Raw genomic sequence first — 19,185 nt, forward strand, 5'->3', positions numbered from 1 at the left:
AAAATTGAACTTTTTTACAGTGATGATGAAAATACATTTAAAATCTTAGTTGCTACGGATATTCATCTTGGATTTATGGAGAAAGATGCAGTGAGAGGACATGATACATTTGTTACACTTGATGAAATATTAAGACTTGCCCAGGAAAATGAAGTAAGTTTGGTTTACCTTTCTATTATTTTTGCTATATTTTCTTAGTCCACATGCTTTTTTCTCCTAAGTTATATTTTCTGTTAAGGGTTCTTTCACATGCTCACATTGACTGTTAATTTTGTGTGTTGTATAAGAACTACTTTGGCAAGCGTGTTTTTTTTTTTTTTTTTTTTCTTGTCAGTTATGGGACTTAAACTCTGGGCCTGAGTTCTTGAGCTCAGGCTCCCCTTGAGCTATAGGGCCACTTCCTGTTTTCAGGTTGTTAATTAGTGATAAGAGTCTCACAGACTTTAGTGCCTAGGCAGGCTTTGAATCAGGATCCTCAGATCTCAGCCTCCTGAGCAGCTAGGATTACAAGTATGAGCCATCGCACCCAGCTTTTGGCAAGCAGTCTTAAGGTTTATAATTCCTTATGAAGTGCTTAATAAGTTTGATAATAGCAATAGCCATGGCAACTTCTGCTTGAAATGAGATTACTCTCATTTTTTTTTTTTTTTTTTTTTGCCAGTCCTGGGGCTTGAACTCAGGGCCTGAGCACTCTCCTTGGGCTTTCTCAAGGCTAAAGTTCCACCTCTTGAGCCACAGTACCACTTCCGACTTTTTCTGTGTATGTGGTATTGAGGAATTGAACCTGAGTCTTCGTGCATGCTAGGTAAGCACTATACCACTAGGCCAAACTCCTGGCCCATTCTCACAATTTTGCATTTAAAGAATATACAGGCTGGGGGCTTGGTGACTCACGCCTATAATCCTGGCTACTCCGGAGGCTGAGGTCTGAGAATTGTGGTTCAGAGTCAGCCCAGGCACTACAATGTACAAAGCTAAGAGACTCTTATCTCCAGTTAATCACTAGAAAAGGGGAAAGGGGGCTGTGGCTCAAGGGTAAGGCAGTAGCCTTGAGCTGAGGAGCTCAGGGACAACGCGCAGGCCCAGAGTTCAAGCCCTATAACCCTCCCTCCCCCCCCCCCCCAAAAAAAAAGAATGCACACAGACCATAGTGGGAGAGCTATATCCAGTATGCTCAGATGCAGGGTTACATGTACTAAGAGCCATAAGACTTTTGAAGGAAGGATAGACTTTGGGACTGAGAGAGCATGGACATGAGGCACTCATGTAAGACTGCATGTGAGGTTTGCTAGGTGATGGTCAGGTAGATTTGGTTCACCTATATGCCTTGTGTGCTGAGGGTATGAGCTACATTAAGGAAGGCTTCAAATGCTAGAATGTGGAATTCATACAAAATTGAGTAAAATTCTGTCAGCTGCATGAATTATGGAGGCTTAATTGGGGCTTTTTTTTTTTTTTTTTAAAGTATGGCATTCAGGATGTCAGTGAAGGAGTGAATGGAAGAAATACCATAAAAATAGGCTTGGCATACTTGGATTAATTCTAAGGGCTTGAGGATGAGGGGAAAGGGATTATGTCTAAGTATATTGGGTCTTGAGTGTGAATGATGGTACCATAGTAGAAATAAATAGGTGAAACAATTATTGAGGGCCACAGGTAGTGCCATACACGTATAATCCTGGCTTTTGGGAGGCAGATATAGGAGGATCACTGTTTAAGGTTAGGCTGCATAAAACTTAATGAGACCCTATCTCAGAAGCAAGCTGGGCATGGTAACACCTTTGTTCCAGCAACTCATGAAGCAAGCAGAGGTAGGAAGTTTGTGGTTTGAGGTCAGCCCAGGCAAAATTAACAAGATCTTATTAATAAAACTGAGGGTGTGGCTCAAATGGTAGGAGCCTTGTAAGTTGTCAGTACCACATACAAAAAAAAAAAATTGTCTTGCATGGCTCGGTGGCTCACACCTGTAATCCTAGCTACTCAAGGGGCTGAGATATGAGGATCGCAATTCCAAGCCAGACAAGGGTACTGAAGACCATGAAAGAAGTGGTGCTCTGGCTTCAGGGGTAGGGTGAGCTGAAGAGTCAGGGATAGCACCCAGGCCCAGATTTCAAGCCTCATGACCAGGAGTTTGACCTAGTGGTAGAGTGCTTGCCTAGCATGCACAAAGACCCGGGTTCGATTCCTTGGTATCACATAGAAAAGCTGGAAGTGATGCTGTGGCTCAAGTGGTAGAGTGCAAGCCTTGAGGAAAGGCCAAGGTCAGTGCTCAGGCCCTGAGTTGAGTCCCCAGGACTGGCAGGAAAGAAAATGATGTGGAATGAATTTTTATATACAGTAATGAGTTTATTTCCTCTCTCTCTCTCTCTCTCTCTCTCTCTCTCTCTCTCTCTCTCTCTCTCTCTCTCTCTCTCTCTCTCTTTGTCTGTCTATCTGTCTGTCTGTCTATCTATTTATTTTGCCAGTCCTGGGGCTTTAACTTGGGACCTGGGCCCTGTCCTGGGACACTTTTTGCTCAAGGCTGGCTTTCTAACACTTGAGCCACAGTGTCACTTCAGGCTTTTTTTTTTCCCTGTGTATGTGGTACTAAGGAACCAAACCTAGGGCTTCATGCATGCCAGGCAAGCACTCTACTACTCCACTACTGCTAGGCCATACTGCCAGCCCCCTTCCTGAGCTTTTTTTTTTTTTTTTTTTTGCCCTGGGGATTGAACTCTGGGCTTGGGCATTGTCTTGGGGCTTTCTCAAGGCTAGAGCTCTACAATTTGAACCACAGCACCACTTCTGGCTTTTTCTGTGTACCTGGTACCAAGTAATTGAACCTGGATCTTCATGCATGCCAGGTAAGTGCTCTACCAGTAGGCCAAACTCCCAACCCCTCCCTCAACTATTTTTGTTTAAGGCTAGCGCTCTGCTATGTAAGCCATAGCCTCACTTCAGGCTTTTTGCTGGTTAATTGGAGATAAAAGTTTCATGGACTTTTCTTACCTAGGCTGTCTTTGAATGACAGTCTTTAAATTTTAGGCCCCTGTGTAGTTAGGATTAGGGGCTTGAGCCACAAGTTGCCTGGCTTAAATTTTTTTTTTTTTTTTTTTTTTTTTGGTATTGTTCTGGAAGCAAAGATTTGAGACTAGGTTTCTCTATACAAGGGCATTAGAAGCCTTATCATCCTCCTACCCCAGTAGCCCATGTAATGAGATTATGCTTGGGAATAGTTTCTCTTTGATTCTCTTTCTTTTGCCTTTGAAACTTTATTTTAACACCATTTTCTGTTTATTAGGTGGATTTCATTCTGTTAGGTGGTGATCTTTTTCATGAAAATAAGCCCTCAAGAAAAACATTGCATACCTGCCTTGAATTGCTAAGAAAATACTGCATGGGTGATCGTCCCGTGCAGTTTGAGATCATCAGTGATCAGTCAGTCAACTTTGGTTTTAGTAAGTAAGTATATTTATGTACTCAATTGGTAGTGTAATTTGTTTGTGATACACATACACCCTTTTTTTTTCATTTTATTTTTTATTATCGAGGTAATGTATAGAGGGATTACAGTTACATTCACCAAATAGTAGGTGCATTACTTCTCACACATTGATACCCCTTCTTATGTTTTTGTCCCTATTTCCCTCCCCCCACATACACACTTTAACAACCATTAAGCCTTCCCTATAGGCTGATTTCATATTAAATGTAGTTCTTTGCGTTTTCTGTGTACCATTGTGTTATTTTGTATTTAATACTAGAGATTATGTGTTTTCTTACAAATAGGTTTTTTTGTTTTTTTTTTTTGCCAGTCCTGGGGCTTTGAACACAGGGCCTGAGCACTGTCCTTGTGCTTTTTCAAGGCTAGAGCCTTACCACTTTAGCCACGGTACCACTCGCAGCTTTTTCTATATTTGTAATACCAAGGAATGGACCCCGGTCTTCGTGCATGGTAGGCAAGCACTCTACCATTAGGCCACACTCCTGGCCCCTGGTGAAGTATTTGTGTAGGTTACTTTTCAACTGTTTTATGTTCTTTGGTTTTCTGTACACTGCAGTTGTGGGATATGAGGGGAAATAGGGGAAGTGTCACAGAAGTAAAGGCTTATTTGATTATATTAGTGGGTGTATGACATGGATAGGAGATTTTATTGATGAAGTTTAACATTGATGGTTTGATTGAGGGGGTAACTCCCTGGTTTATTCAGGGTAAAGTTATTTTTCCCTTTCCATGTAGAAGTGAGTACCTAAGTCTAGCCCATGCTTAGAGGGAGGAATGTCAGAATAAGTTCCAATCATACAATTAATATTTTGGGAAAAACATTAAAAAATTATGTTAGGGAAGTGATATGTGGCTCAAGCACTAGCCTTGAGCCAAAGAGCTCAGAGACAGCACCCAGGCCCAGATCAACCAAAAAAAAAAAAAAAAACAATTACGTTAGGAGGCAAAGTTGTTAAGATTTTGTACTTTTTTTTTTTTGCCAGCCCTGGGGCTTGAACTCAGGGCCTGACCACTGTTGTTGGGCTTTTTTCTCAAAGCTAGCACTCTGCCACTTGAGTCACAGCACCACTTCTGGCTTTTTCTATTTATGTGGTACTGAGGAATCAAATCCGGGTCTTTGTGCATGCTAGGCAAACACTCTACCATTAGGCCAAACTCCTGGCCCAAGAAATATCCATTTTTAACTTTTCTCTTGATTGGCAATTTTATTTAGAATTCTAAAAGATTTCTGTAACATTAAACATTTGTCTTATGTTTTCTTTTCATTTATCTTATTTTTAAAGTATATTCTGTTTTAAAACAGCTTTCTCCACTCCAACAGACCTGCAGACATATTTGCCGTTTTCTTTATTTTTTTATGTTTCCCCGTTCCCCCTCTAAATTGGGATGGAAGTTAGGACCTCACATACGTGACACAAGCCTCAACCACGGAGCCAGTCCTTTTTTACTTTCTTTTTTTGAGATACAGATTCACTACATTGCCCAAATTTAAGGTCCTCTTTCCGCTTCCCAAGAGGCATAAATTATAGTTGTATACCACCATTCCTAGGTACTTTGCTCTTTCTGAAATAGTTTATGGCAATTTTTGTAATGGGGTGTCTCTGTAAGTAGTGAGCAATTTATTGCTTTTGAGGAGTTCACTGTGAGTATAGTTGTTGGAAAGGCAGTGAAACATGGTAATTAAAATGGCAGACTGGCTGTTCTTTGTTAAAATACCTGTTTTGTAACTAGTTGGATGGAGTCAGTCACTTAAGCCATTCTACCTCAATCCTATCTTATGAACTGGCATAAGCCAGTCTTAAAGAGTTGTAAAGATTGAGGTAATAAGAATATTGAGTAGAATAGTGACTGTCATAAGAAAAGACTAAAGTAATTATTAAGACTTTCTTTGTCTGTACCATTTACAGTCTTATGTAGCTGTGGATTTAGTTCTGTTTCTTCTACTTCACATTTTAATTTTAGTTCAACAATTTTGAAAAACTTTATCTATTGATTTTCAATCATTGTATTCCATTCTTTCCCAACTGAATTTTTTTCTCTTTTGTTCTCTGTCTCTCTCTATCTTTCTCTTTCTCTCTTTCTTTGTTTCTTTCTTTCTTTTTGGATGGAGGAGTCCTGTGGATTGAACTTAGAGCCTTGCATAGTTTAAGCAAATAGTTTTCTACTGAACTACATCTACAGTTTTTACTTTGTTTTTGAATTATAAATAACTTTGTCTTGTATTGAATTCTGTTTAACTTCCTCTTCTACTTAACTACTCTGTATAGGAAAATAGGTAAACCAATGTAAAAAGGAGCTCTTTATAGAGATTACTGCTATGGTATATGATATCTAAAGTATGTTTAGTGATAAAAGGAGGATATAGAAATCTATGTGATACCACCATTTATGTAAGAAGGAAGAAAATGTATTCTTAAGCATGTAGAGATACATTTTTGAAAATGTGTAATAGAAACTGCTAGCATTAGCTGCCATAGAGCTGGATGTTTAGAAGCAAGAATAAGTAGAAGGTTAAATTGTTTGGATAGGAAGTGGTGATAGCTGGGATTGTTAATCTAGGTCATTTGGATTCCAAAGTACATGTGTTAATGGCTTCCCTCTCTACAGAAAATTCTTACACAAAAATAAAAAATATTTTGGAGACTGTTATTGTCCCTATAGTCAGTTATATTATTCTGTTTTGTAATTCCTAAACATCAGTATTGATTTTTAAAAAATTTTCTTTATAATAATTTTTTTTAGGGGGGGGTCAGTCCTGGGGCTTGAACTCTGGGCCTAGCTGCTGTCCTTGAACTAATCAGCTCATTGTTAGCACTCTACCACTTGAGCCACAATGCCACTTCCAGTTTTCTGGTTGTTAATTGGAAATAAGAGTCACACAGACTTCAGTGCCTCAGCTGGCTTTGAACTGCTGTCCTAAGATCTCAGCTTCCTGAATAGCTAGGATTACAGACATAAGCCACTGGTTCCCAGCTATAATAATTTTTAAGATATCTTAAAAATTTGATTGAAATGAATTGTTGCCTATAATTTTTTTCCAAAGCTACACTAAAAAAAAAAAAAGAAAGAAAAAAGAAAAACATGGAGCCCCAAATTTAAACCAGTGAAAACAAAGATAACCAAATGGACAATAAATCTATTTTATTCCATAGCAGTAATTAGCAGAAACTAAATGTGATGTCACTACAGAACTATCAGTTCTAATAGATAGATAACATTAAACATTTTGAAAGGTACAAACAGTTAGAAAACATGTATAATAACTTGAACATCTCATCCTTGGCTTTTAAGGTGGTAGAATGGTAAAAATGTATTTTTAGGCTGGGAAGTGATGGCTCATACCTGTAGTCCTAGCTCCTCAGAAGGCTGAGATCTGAGAATCTCAGTTCAAAGACAGCTTGGGCAAAAAAGTCTATTAAACTATTTTCTTCAGTTAACCATCCCCAGAAATAGGGCTCTTGCTCAAATGGAGCACAGTGCTATCCCTGAGCAAAACAAAATTCAAGGACAGCATCCATGCCCTGAGTTCAAGCCCCAGGATACAAACACAGACTCTTTCTTTCTTTTTTTCTCTTTCTTTCTCTCTCTCTCTGACACACACACACACACACAGAAGAAAAGAAAAGAAAAAAATGAAGGAAAGAAGGACAGACAGACATTGGCAAATGGGTTGGCAGATTTTTTTCAGAAAATGTTTTGACCTTTTTAACATACATTTACAATGTAATTCAGCATTTCCCTTACATATTTATCTAAGGGACTTGAAATGTATCTGCTCGGATTTGTGTGGTTTATTTACCTATTTTATTCATAGTATCCAAGCTCTGGAAAATACTTGAAAGTTTTACAGGTGGTAGATGAAAAGATTGTGATATGTTCATATAATGACATGTTATTCAGTAATGCAAACAATGCATAACTGATTTTTTTTTTTTTTGCCTGTCCTGGGGCTTGAACTCATGGCCTGAGCACTGTCCTTGGGTTTTCTCAAGGTTAGAACTCTACCATTTGAACCACCACATCAATTCCAGCTTTTCTGTATATGTGGTACAGAGGACTCGAACCCGGGTCTTCATGCATGCTAGGGAAGCACTCTACCAGTAGGCTAAACTCCCGGCCCTGCATAACTGATTCTTAACAACAATATGGAAAAATAGGAAAACATGGAGAAGGAAAGACAGTAGACCCTAATGCAAAATATAATTATATTACATCTGTTTTAAACTCTTAAAAGGACACACTCAATGTATAATGAGAAAATGAAACTTATTGGTTCTCTCCAGCCAGGCATTATGGATGACTGATTGGGAAGTGGGGTAATGAAAGTTTTAGGATAATGGAAATACATTTAATAGATTATGATGGTTATTGAGATATATCCACATATTAAAAATTACTTAATATACCCTAAAAATGTAAAGCTATAATCTGGATGTTATGTACTGTTTATTACATTCATGTTTATAGAAGCTTTTCTCTTTTTTTTTTTTTAAGGTTTCCATGGGTGAACTACCAGGATGGCAATCTCAACATTTCAATTCCTGTATTTAGCATTCATGGCAATCATGATGATCCTACAGGAGTAGGTCCTACTTTCTTATAGTTTGTTGAAATTTTACAAGTGGTCAATTTATTTGTTGAAAACATTCTTCTATTTTTGAGTTTACAGTCAGTTTGATTTTATGTTGTCATTAACATAAGCGTTTATGCCACTTTTCAGATTTTCTAAAAATGTAAACTATGTATAAAGTTTTCTTTATTTCACTGGAGCTTGAGTTTAGCATTTAATAGCCAGGAGTAGGATTTACCTAGTGCCCTTCGGTTTACTAATGCTTTTCTCTAACATCTCACCAGAAATGTTTGTTCACTCAGGAGGCTGAAATCTGAAAATTGAGATTGGAAGCTTGCCCAGACAGACAAATCTATGAGACTTCTTTATCTCTCTGATTAACTAGAAAAAAATTAAAACTGGAAGTGTTCAAGTGACAGAGGGCCAGATTTGAGAAAAACAGCAAAAAAGTTTCTATAAAGTACAATAAAAAGAAATGGAAGCCAGGAGTTTAGCCTAGTGGTAGAGTGCTTGCCTAGAATGCATGAAGAACCAGGTTTGATTCCTCGGTAACACATACATAGAAAAAAGCCAGAAATGGTGCTGTGGCTCAAGTGGTAGAGTAGTAGTCTTGAGAAATCCCAAGGACAGTGCCCAGGACCTGAGTTCAAGCAAAAAAAAAAAAAAAAAAGATAAAAGATTGCTTCATGAACATTTTAAAATCTAAATTTAAGAATCATATTCTGGCTAGGAGTTTGCGTAGTGGTAGACTGCTTGCCTAACATGCACAAAGACTCAGGTTTAATTCCTTGATACTACATATATAGAAAAAGCTGGAAGTAATACTGTGGCTCAGTGCTCAGGCGCTGAGTTCAAGCCCCAGGACTGGCAAAAAATATAAAGAATTATATTCTGTTTGATGTGCAGGTAAGACTAATTCTTAAACTGTTTTAACTTTTTTATTTTTTTTTGTCGGTTGTGGTGCTTGAACTCTAGGCCAAGGTGCGCTCCCTGAGCTCTTCAGGTGAAGGGCTACCACTTGAGCCACAGCACCACTTCCAATTTTTTGGTGGTTAATTGGAGATAAGAGTCGCACGGTCTTTTGTGCCTTTTTGATCCTCAAATCTCAGCCTCCTGAGTAGTTAGGATTACAGGCGTGAGTCACCAGTACCTGGCTTCAGTTTTAACTTTTTGTCTCATCTAGTCATTAATGTTCTAAGTCATTAGCTATCTCTAATTCCCTTCCCAGTTTAATAGAAACTAACTTATTATTTCAAAGGACTTTACTGCATTTGTGATGAGATCTTAACTTGGCATTTCTTTGGTATGTAATTTCAGTTGTAGGTCTGGATTAGGACATTATTTTAGGCTACACGTATGTAAAAACAGGTTGAACATTCCTAATTCAAAAACTTGATATCCACAGTGCTCTAAAACCTGAAAGTTGCTACTTAAACAGTAGCAGTTTTGGATTTTGGATCATTTTTACGGTTTGAATTTCAGTTAGGATGTTTAGTTTGTAAGTTCTATCCAAATGCTCTGATATCCAAGGACTCCAAACTTAAAATATTCTTATTTCGGGCATAAGAAATATGTATCCTAAGCTGGGTATGGTGGCTCACACCTATAATCCTAGCTACTCAGGAGGATGAGATCTGAGGATCAGGATTCAAAGCCAGGCTGGGCATTAAAAAGTCAGTGAGCCTCATCTCCAATTAACCACTAGAAAATTGGAAGTGGTGCTGTGGCTCAAGGGGTAGGGTGGTAGCCCCGAGCTGAAGGGCTCAGGGACAGTGTTCAAGTCCTATAACCAAAACAACAACAACAAAACCAGAAGAAAGAAATATGTATCCTATAGCATGTATTGTTTTAATAAGTAATGTGATAGTTATGCATGTCACTTACTTTTCTATGTACACTATCACTTTGTATAGGCAGATGCACTCTGTGCTTTGGATATTTTAAGTTGTGCTGGATTTGTAAATCACTTTGGACGTTCAATGTCTGTGGAGAAGATAGACATTAACCCAGTTTTGCTTCAAAAAGGAAGCACAAAAATTGCTCTATATGGTTTAGGTAAGATGGCTTTATTTTACTGTTTTGTCTATAGATAATTGTTTAAACAATTATGAGATTAACTTTTTAAGGTAACTTTATAGCCATGTGAAAAAAGTGGACCAAATCTGATCATTCCTTATTAGTGACAAAAAGTGGATGTTTTGTTAAAATTATTTTTAAGTATTTATAAGGACCAATAGCTGTTACTACTTGTTTTTAATTGCAGCTTTGGTGAAAAAAAATTTTTTTTGCTATTTATTGTTTGGAGCTTTTTTTTTTGAATGTTTAATTATAGAATAATTTGCAGCGCTTTTGTATGGCAAAGGACATAGCTAGTAAACTAATCAGGAAGCCTGCAGAGTGGGAGAAGTGGCTCTGTGGCTCGAGTGGTAGCCTTGAGCAAAAGAAGCTCAGTATTCAGGCCCTGAGTTCAAGCCCCAGGACTGGCAGAAAAACAAGAAAACAAACACCATGAAACAAGTTCAAAATACCAGTATCTCTTATCCCCAACTCACCCCCCAAAACACTTTTAATAGTTTGAATCACTGCATATTAGAAAAAGTGTTCTTTGGATACAACACCTTCTCACAAGAACTTGAGTATGCATTTATGAATAGTATTATACTTACTTACTTACTTACTTAATTTATTTATTTATTTGCCAGTCCTGGGGCTTGAACTCAGGGTCTGAGCACTGCCTTGGGCTTTTTTTTTTTTTTTTTTTTTCCCCTCCAGGCTAGCACTCTGTTACTTGAGCCACAGCACCATTTCTGGCTTTTTCTATGTGGTACTAAGGAATTCAACCCAGGTCTTCCTGCAGGCTAGGCAAGCACTTTACCACTAGGCCAAACTTCCAGCCAAATGATATTTTAAACTATTCTAGAATTCAGTCCTATCTTCGAACAATAAAATATAATACTTTTTTTTAGCTGATCATGGGACTTGAACTTAGAGCCTGGGGACTGTTTTTGAGTTTTCTCAGGGCCAGTGCTCTAACACTTGAGCCACAGCACTAATTCTGGCTTTTGTGTGTGTATGTGGTAATAGGCCACACTCCAGGCCCTGATGATACTTTTGAGAAACATATAATTTGGAAACAGAATATGTTTGTTTTTAAAACCAAACAGAAAATAATGTAGAACTACTACAATGTGCATTTCAGGTTCCATTCCAGATGAAAGGCTCTATAGAATGTTTGTCAATAAAAAAGTGACAATGCTGAGACCAAAAGAAGATGAGAACTCATGGTTTAACTTGTTTGTGATTCATCAGAACAGGTAAAACTGTATTCTCTGAATAGTTTTGATTGAAGTATTGAGCTTCCCAAATCAGTTTTTAAGTTCAGTCATTTTAAAATGACCTTCCTCTTCTTCCTCTTCCTCCTCCTCCTCCTCCTCCTCCTCTTCTTTTTTTTTTGCCAGTCCTGGGGTCTGAACTCAGGGTCTGAGCACTGTCCTTGGACTTTCTCAAGGCTAGAGCTCTACCAGTTGAGCCTCAGCACCACTTCCAGCTTTTTTCTATGTAGATGGTACTGAGGAATCTAATCCGGATCTTTGTGCATGCTAGGCAAGCACTCTACCACTAGGCCAGACTCACAGCCCTGGCTTTATTTATTTAAGATTGTCAGTGCAGGATTAGACGAAACTAAGATTTACTTTGTGTTACTTCATTCAGAAACCATTTTTAGTGTTAATATCTGTAAGATTGTTTGATGTTAGCTGAAGCGGCATAAGAATAACAATGAAGCTGGACACTCGTGGCTCACACCAATAATTCTAGCTACTCAAGAGGCTAAGACCTAAGAACCATGGTTCAGAACCAGCCCATACATATATATTGATCCCATAACAAAATTATACATCTAGATATGACTATGATATATGTAAAGATTATATATGTTGTATATATACAAAGATAGTAAAGTAATAAAAGCAATGTAATAATTCAAAACTTGAAAATGATTATTTTTATACCACAACACTTCTAGGTGCAGCTTACTTTGATTTTGTGTTTTGTTTCATGGTATATCTTTAGGTAAGTATGTGCTTTTACTGTTGACAAATCTTTTTTTGACTTGACCAAATGGGGGTGTTCTTCCTCTGCAGAAACCTTTATGATCTTCCCTAAAATGCAAAATGTGTTGCTTTATTATTTAGGTCTTCTACTTGATTGTGTTTTGTATGTCTGTAAATTCCTGAAGGTCAAGAACTGGCACCAAACACTTGGGCGGTTTCTGGACCAAGGTGGATTAACAATGGATGAAGAAGGAAAGATTTATGTAGACTTACTTAATATGATATTTTTCTATGTCTAGGAATTTATATTATTTCTTTTAAAATCTTGGTATAGGAGTAAACACGGAAGTACTAACTTCATTCCAGAACAGTTTTTGGATGACTTCATTGATCTTATTATCTGGGGCCATGAACATGAGTGTAAAATAGCTCCAACCAAAAATGAACAACAGCTCTTTTATGTATCGCAACCTGGCAGCTCAGTGGTTACTTCTCTTTCTCCAGGAGAAGCTGTGAAGAAGTAAGTTTTAAAGAAATCTTTACAATAGTAACCTGCTGGTAATCCCCTACGTTCAAGATACAGGCAGTACACAGTGGGTTTATTTATAAAGCTTGATTATTTGTTTAGTTTTCTTCCTTTCCCAGATTTGGTGGTGGTGGTGGTGGTGGTGGTGGTTGTTGTTGTTGTTGTGGTATGTGTGTGTGTGTCTGGTCTTGCTGTCTTTTTTATTACACAGATAGAGTTGGAGATCATGTTAAGCAAAGTAAGCTGGGTTCCATTGGATGTGAGTCCTATGTTTCCTCTCATGTGAATACTAGACTTAAAAGATAATCATATAGGGATCAAATATGCCTACAAACACACATGTTTGTAATTTTAAAACTTAGGTGCTTAGAAAAGGGGAGGGAAAAGAGAATATTAGAAGTAAGTAATACTGAAGTACACTTGTGAATAAAGATTTTTTAAAAACCCAGCTTACTGGAATTCTCAAATAGGGAGTATTAGGGATCAAAAAAGTGAGAGTAAAATGAATAATAAGTCTGATTAAAAGCTGCATAGGCACCTATGAAACACCATGGTAGAACCCCTTTGAATAGTCAGTACAATATAGGAACTAAACTTTTTAGAGTGGGGCTGGTGATCCCAGAGACAACCTGGTATTTGCTTCCTAAATGTGAGCTCATTAGCTTTTGGCAGCATAAGTGTTGGCACCAGGTTCTGTAGCAAGGAACATGTTCTTGAAATGAAGGGAATGCTAGCATTTGGGAATAGTGATTGATTCTGAACCATCCTCATTTTCTGCAGGACAAAACTTAGACTGTACATATGGTGAATTGCCACTTATGCACTGTTCTTTCTCTACTGTTAGAGCCTGACTTCTTTATCATGATCATCTAACACAAGCACTTCTGGGCTCCCGGGAGGGCCCTAGACTTTCCTGCCTTGACCTTCTGCAATTAGGCAAATTTCTATTCACTATTAAAGCGCTAGCTCAAATATTGGCTCCTGTGTTGGAGTAAAAACATGTGCCTTCCCAAGAAATATTTATTTCCAGATCCCTCAATCCTATGAATACTATGTGGCAAAAGAGGATTGAGGTAAACATTTTGATAGGAGTTGCATGGCTGTTTGTGTCAGATTATCTGGATGGGTCCTAAACACAACAATTAACCCTTATAAGAAAGATCTCAAGGGACTGTAACAGACAGACACAAAGAGAAAGAGGAGGCTGAGAGCTGGGTAATGTGGCCCTAACTAAGAAATGCCATCAGATATTGGAAGAGATAATAGATTCCCTAGAGGCTGCAGAAAAAGTGGGGTCATGCTGACCATCCTAATTTTGGACTTCTGTTAGATGAGGAAACAGAATGTCTGACTTTTTTTTCCCCTGTGATAATGACAGGACTACAGTTTTAGAAACAAAGCAAGAAGTACCCTGTGTATTTTCATAAGGAAATTTACACTGCCTTACTGTCTCCGTTTCAGACATGTTGGTTTGCTGCGTATTAAAGGGAGGAAAATGAATATGCAAAAAATTCCTCTTCACACAGTGCGGCAATTTTTTATGGAGGATATTATTCTTGCTAATCATCCAGACATTTTTAACCCAGATAATCCTAAAGTAACCCAAGCCATACAAAGTTTCTGTTTGGAGAAGGTAATTGTTTTAAAATTAATGAGATCTACTTTGGTTGAGAAATTATTTACTTTTACTTAATGATTCAGTAGAGTGAAGAGAAGTCTTTATGTTTATGTTTTCATAAGACCAGTAAGACCACTCTTGCATAAATGAGTTTGTGGGAAAAATATTTTATGTCACTGAAATAGAGGAATGTAGGAACGGGAAAACTTTAATTATAGTCTTCTTTAAGTTTCTCTTGTTTTTTTTTTTATCCTAATGTGATAATTAGTTCATTGTATGGATGAAATCATTATTAGCTGAAGGGAGGACATGTTGGAATTTACCCTCTGTAATCATCTTCATTAGGCACCCATTTCACTTAAGGTATCGCAAACCAAATGTTCTGCACCCTTTGTTTCAACATCAAACCCATGTCTCCCTTCCCATGTTCTTTCTAATGTAGAAAGTCTGGGGCCCCTATTGTAGTCAAATGATACATTATAGACATTGAAAAACGTTCAAGAATTTTTTTTTTTTTGCTGGTTTCTGGGGTTTGAACTAAGGGACTGGGCACTATCTCTGGGTTTCATTTGCTTAAGGCTAGTACTATTACTTGAGTCACAGGGCCACTTCCAGCCTTTTCTATTTATGCAGTACTGAAGAGTTGAATCCAGGGCTTTATGTATGTTAGGCAAGTAAGTACTCTACCACTAAGCCACATTCCCACACTGTTAAGAAATTGTACTTTAGGGGCTAGGAGTTTGGTCTAGTGGTAGAGTGCTTGCCTAGCATGCATGAAGACCCTAGAAAAAGCCGGAAGTGGTGCTGTGGCTCAAGTGGTAAAGAGCTAGCTTTGAGGAAAGCCTAAGGACAGTACTCAGGCCCTGAGTTCATGCCCCCAAGCCTGGCCCCCCCACCCCTCCACCCCCCCAAAAAAGAAATTTTACTTTAAGGAATGGCATTAATAGAAGAATTACAAAACAATATAATTTGAAAGATTTTATAAGTCATTCGGGAAGTAAAGATGAATGTAGTGGAAATTTTCTGTAGTATAACTAGTAGCACTATGTAGACCATTTAAAATTGCAGTTAATACTGTGGTTTTTAATCTTTATTTTTATTCTAAGATTGAAGAAATGCTTGAAAGTGCTGAACGAGAACGGCTAGGAAATTCTGAACAGCCAGAAAAGCCTCTTATACGACTACGAGTAAGTTCTAAACTATATAGCAATGTACAGTTTACATGAAGGTTTTTAAAAAATAGTAATGTGCCAGGTGTGGTGGCTCATGCCTGTAATCCTAGGTACTCAGGAGGCTGAGATTTGAGGACTGTGGTTCAAAGCCAGCTGGGGCACCAAAGAACCTGAATGACTATCTCCAGTTAATCACTAGAAAACAGGAAGTGGGTCTGTGGCTCTAGGAGTAGGACATAACCTTGAGCTGAAGAACTCAACAGTCAACGCCCAGGCCCAGGTGTAGGGAAATTGCGCTGAAGAGCTCAGGGACAGTGCCCAGGCCCAGAGTTTAAGACTCATGACCCACCAAAACAACAACAAAAACAACAACAACAAAAAACTTGAGCTATACAATATACAAAACAATAAATGTATTTGAATTTTGTCATTTTTAAAATAGTTTGTTCTATTTAATACATTGAGATCATCTTTTGTTATTGCTCTCTCTTACCTTGGGCTTCTTGTAGTTCCTTGAAATATACCTGGTTTCTTATTTCTTATACATTATACTATACATTCTTTTATACATATATTATACATTCTTATTTCTTTCATACATTCTAACTCCTTCAAGGCAGCTCAAATGCCACTTCTCTGTGGCTTGCCCACTTTATGATTGCAACCTTTTCTTTCTCCCTGACACTGCTGATGTCATTTAACTTCTCACTTTTTTAAAATTTAAGTAACAAAGCTTTCTATTTTTAAATTTAAATGTGTAGCCTGAACTCTTCACTTCCATGCTAATCCTCAGGCCATTCTAATTAAATGTGTGATTAAAAGTGCTTTTCAGGGGCCGGGAGTTTGGCCTAGTGGTTAAAGTGCTTGCCTAGCATGCATGAAGACCCAGGTTCGATTTCTCGGTACCACATACATAGAAAAAAGCCGGAAGTGGTGCTGTGGCTCAAGTGGTAGAGCGCTAGCCTTGAGAAAGTCCAAGGACAGTGCTCAGGCCCTGAGCTCAAGCCCAGGACTGGCAAAAAAAAACAAAACAAAACTGCTTTTCAGGGTCTGGGACCATAGCCTAGTAGTAGAATACCTGCCTAATATCTACAAAGCCCTCGGTTTGGTTCCTTGGTACCACATACACAGGAAAAGCCAGAAGTGGCTCTGTGGCTCAAGTGGCAAAGTGGTAGACTCGAGCAAAATGTGTCCAAGGACAGTGCCCAGGCTCTGAGTTCAAGCCCCAGGACTGGTAAAAAAAAAAAAAAAAAAAGAGAAAGAAAAATGCTTCTCAGTGTGAAATTCGGTGATTTTCACTGCATTTTATTTTCCTTCTCCTGTCTGTTAGCCATGTTGTGGCATGTGGCTTGAACAAAGTCCTATAGAGTGTTGACTTCTATGTTTTAGACCTTGTTGATGTGTATATTCAGAGTCCCCTAAAAAGCCTGATACTCAGAATGTGAATCCTTAAACCAGTGACACTGGCATCATCCAAGAAGCTTAAAAATACAAAATCTTCTGCTGAGAGCATGGCATAGTGAATAGAGTGCTCCCCTAGCATGCATGAAGTCCTGGGTTCAATTCCTTGGTACAACATACACAGAAAAAGCCGGAAGTGGCACTGTGGCTCAAGTGGCAGAGGGCTAGCCTTGAGCAAAACATGTCAAAGACCAATGCTCAGGCCCTGAGTTCAAGCCTAGGGATTGGCAAAAAAAAAGAAAGAAAATTAATTTAAATTTGTATGTATTTAACTATAAAGTTAAATGTATCAGAGAATAGGAATATTTAAAAAATAGATTGTGGATTTTTATATTTCATAAGTTACTCTGTATTTCCAGGTGGACTATACTGGAGGATTTGAACCTTTCAATGTTCTTCGATTTAGCCAGAAATTTGTGGATCGGGTAGCTAATCCAAAAGATATTATCCATTTTTTCAGGCATAGAGAACAAAAGGAAAAAACAGGTAGGCTGGTTATTTTTACAAGTTAAAGAATATTCTTGATCTGTGCCAGTCCTTCATCATTGTCAACACCCCTCTACCCTGGGCCTACTCCTTCCCTTTGTTAAATGGCAAAAATAAATTTAAAAAAAAATCCTACAAAATTAAGAAAAGTGGGGGAAGGAGTGTTTTGAGAGGGATGATTGAATGTTGAAATGGGTGACACTGAACAGGACCTACTATATTCATAAGTTGCTTTGCTGAATGGTATTCTTTTACAACTACTTAAAGATAATAAAAGTACTAGAATGCTGTTACAGTTTATATCAATCAGTTTTTGGTAAAAGAAAATGGAAAATGTTTTAGTTAAAATATTGGACAAAACCAGTTGGAATTAATATTTTATCTTCTCAAGTTACATAATATTCTTTTTTTTTTTTTTGTCAGTCCTGGGGCTTGAACTCAGGGCCTGTGCACTGTCCTTGGGCTTTCTCAAGGCTAGCACTCTACTACTTGAGCCACAGTACCACTTCCAGCTTTTTAATGTGTATGTGATACTAGGGAATTGAACCCCCAGGACCTTGTGTGTGCTAGACAAGCACTCTACCACTAGGCTACACTCCTGGCCATAGCATTCTTTTCTTTTTCTTTTTTTTTTTTTTTTTGGCTGGGTCATAAGGCTTGAACTCCGCTTGGGTGCTCTCCTTGAGCTCTTCAGCTCAAGGCTACCACTCTACCCTTGATCCTAGCCCTACTTCCTGTTTTCTAGAGGTTAATTGGAAATAAGAGTTTCAGGTCCTTTTGTGTCTGGCCTGGCTTTGAACCTTGGTTATCAAATCTCAGCCTCCTGAGTAGCTAGGATTACTAGTGTGAGCCACTGCCAACAGCATTCATTTTTTAAGCTTGTGGATGTCACTGAATAAATATAAAAGGCTTCTATAAATAGTCATTTTAACACAAATGTTGATAAAGCAAAAACATACATGGACTTTAGATATTACTTGAAATAATTACCACTTATTACTGCTTTTTGTAGTGGGGGGGAGGGTTAGGGAGGGGTCATAGGCTTGAATTCTGGGCCAGAGCACTGACCCTGAGACCTTCAGCTCAAGGCTGCTGCCCTACCCCTGGGCCTGGGCATTGTCCCTAAGCTCTTCAGCTCAAGGCTACCACCTGAGCCTGTGGCACCATTTCCCCTTTTCTAGTGATTATTTGGAGCTAAGTGGAGATAAGAGTCTGACATTCTTTAGTGCCTGTTCTCTAGTGCCTGGGCTGGCTTTGGATGAGATCCTCAGATCTTAGCCTCCTGAGTAGCTAGGATTATAGGCATGAGCCATCACTCTGGCTTACCATGCATTGTTTGTGTTCAGAAAATATGCTCTCAATTTTGCTTTTTATTTTTTTGTGGATCATGGGGCTTGAACTCTGGGCCTGGGTGCTGTCCCTGAGCTCTTCAGTTCCAGGCTACCACCCAACCCTGGAGCTTTTTTGTAGTCTTTTTTTGTGCTGGGCTAGCTTTGGCTGGCTTTGAATCTGATGCTCAGATCTTAGCCTCCTGAGTAGCTAGGATTACAGGTGTTTGCCACTACGTCAGCTGCATTAGTTTTTTTTTTGCCTGTACTGGCGCTTGAGCTCAGGGCCTGAGCACTGTCCTTAGACTTTCTCAAAGCTAGAACTCTACTACTTGAGCCACAGCACCACTTCTGGCTTTATTCTATGTATGTGATATTGAAGAATCGAACCCAGGTCTTCGTGCATGCTAGGCAAGCACTCTATTACTAGGCCAAACTCCCAGCCCTGCATTAGTTTTTTGACACTGAGTACACAGTATTTAACAGCA

The 19,185-nt window shown here is 38.5% G+C and overlaps 1 protein-coding gene across 2 annotated transcripts in view; it reads left to right on the forward strand.

The window, feature by feature from the left end:
- Mre11 (MRE11 double strand break repair nuclease) overlaps positions 1-19,185 on the forward strand; it is a 61,293-nt gene that overhangs the window by 2,796 nt on the left and 39,312 nt on the right. For both annotated transcript variants that reach the window (XM_090343035.1, XM_090343033.1), the window contains exons 3-11: positions 21-153; positions 3,281-3,441; positions 7,979-8,066; positions 9,968-10,109; positions 11,254-11,368; positions 12,441-12,626; positions 14,094-14,265; positions 15,357-15,437; positions 17,243-17,369. In XM_090343035.1, coding sequence (XP_090199161.1) covers positions 21-153; positions 3,281-3,441; positions 7,979-8,066; positions 9,968-10,109; positions 11,254-11,368; positions 12,441-12,626; positions 14,094-14,265; positions 15,357-15,437; positions 17,243-17,369 — 1,205 coding nt within the window. The remainder of the gene's footprint in view (positions 1-20; positions 154-3,280; positions 3,442-7,978; positions 8,067-9,967; positions 10,110-11,253; positions 11,369-12,440; positions 12,627-14,093; positions 14,266-15,356; positions 15,438-17,242; positions 17,370-19,185) is intronic.

The sequence above is a fragment of the Megascapheus bottae genome, chromosome 12 (genome assembly GCF_031878675.1).
Source record: "Megascapheus bottae isolate mThoBot1 chromosome 12, mThoBot2.hap1, whole genome shotgun sequence".
NCBI lineage: Eukaryota > Metazoa > Chordata > Mammalia > Rodentia > Geomyidae > Megascapheus > Megascapheus bottae.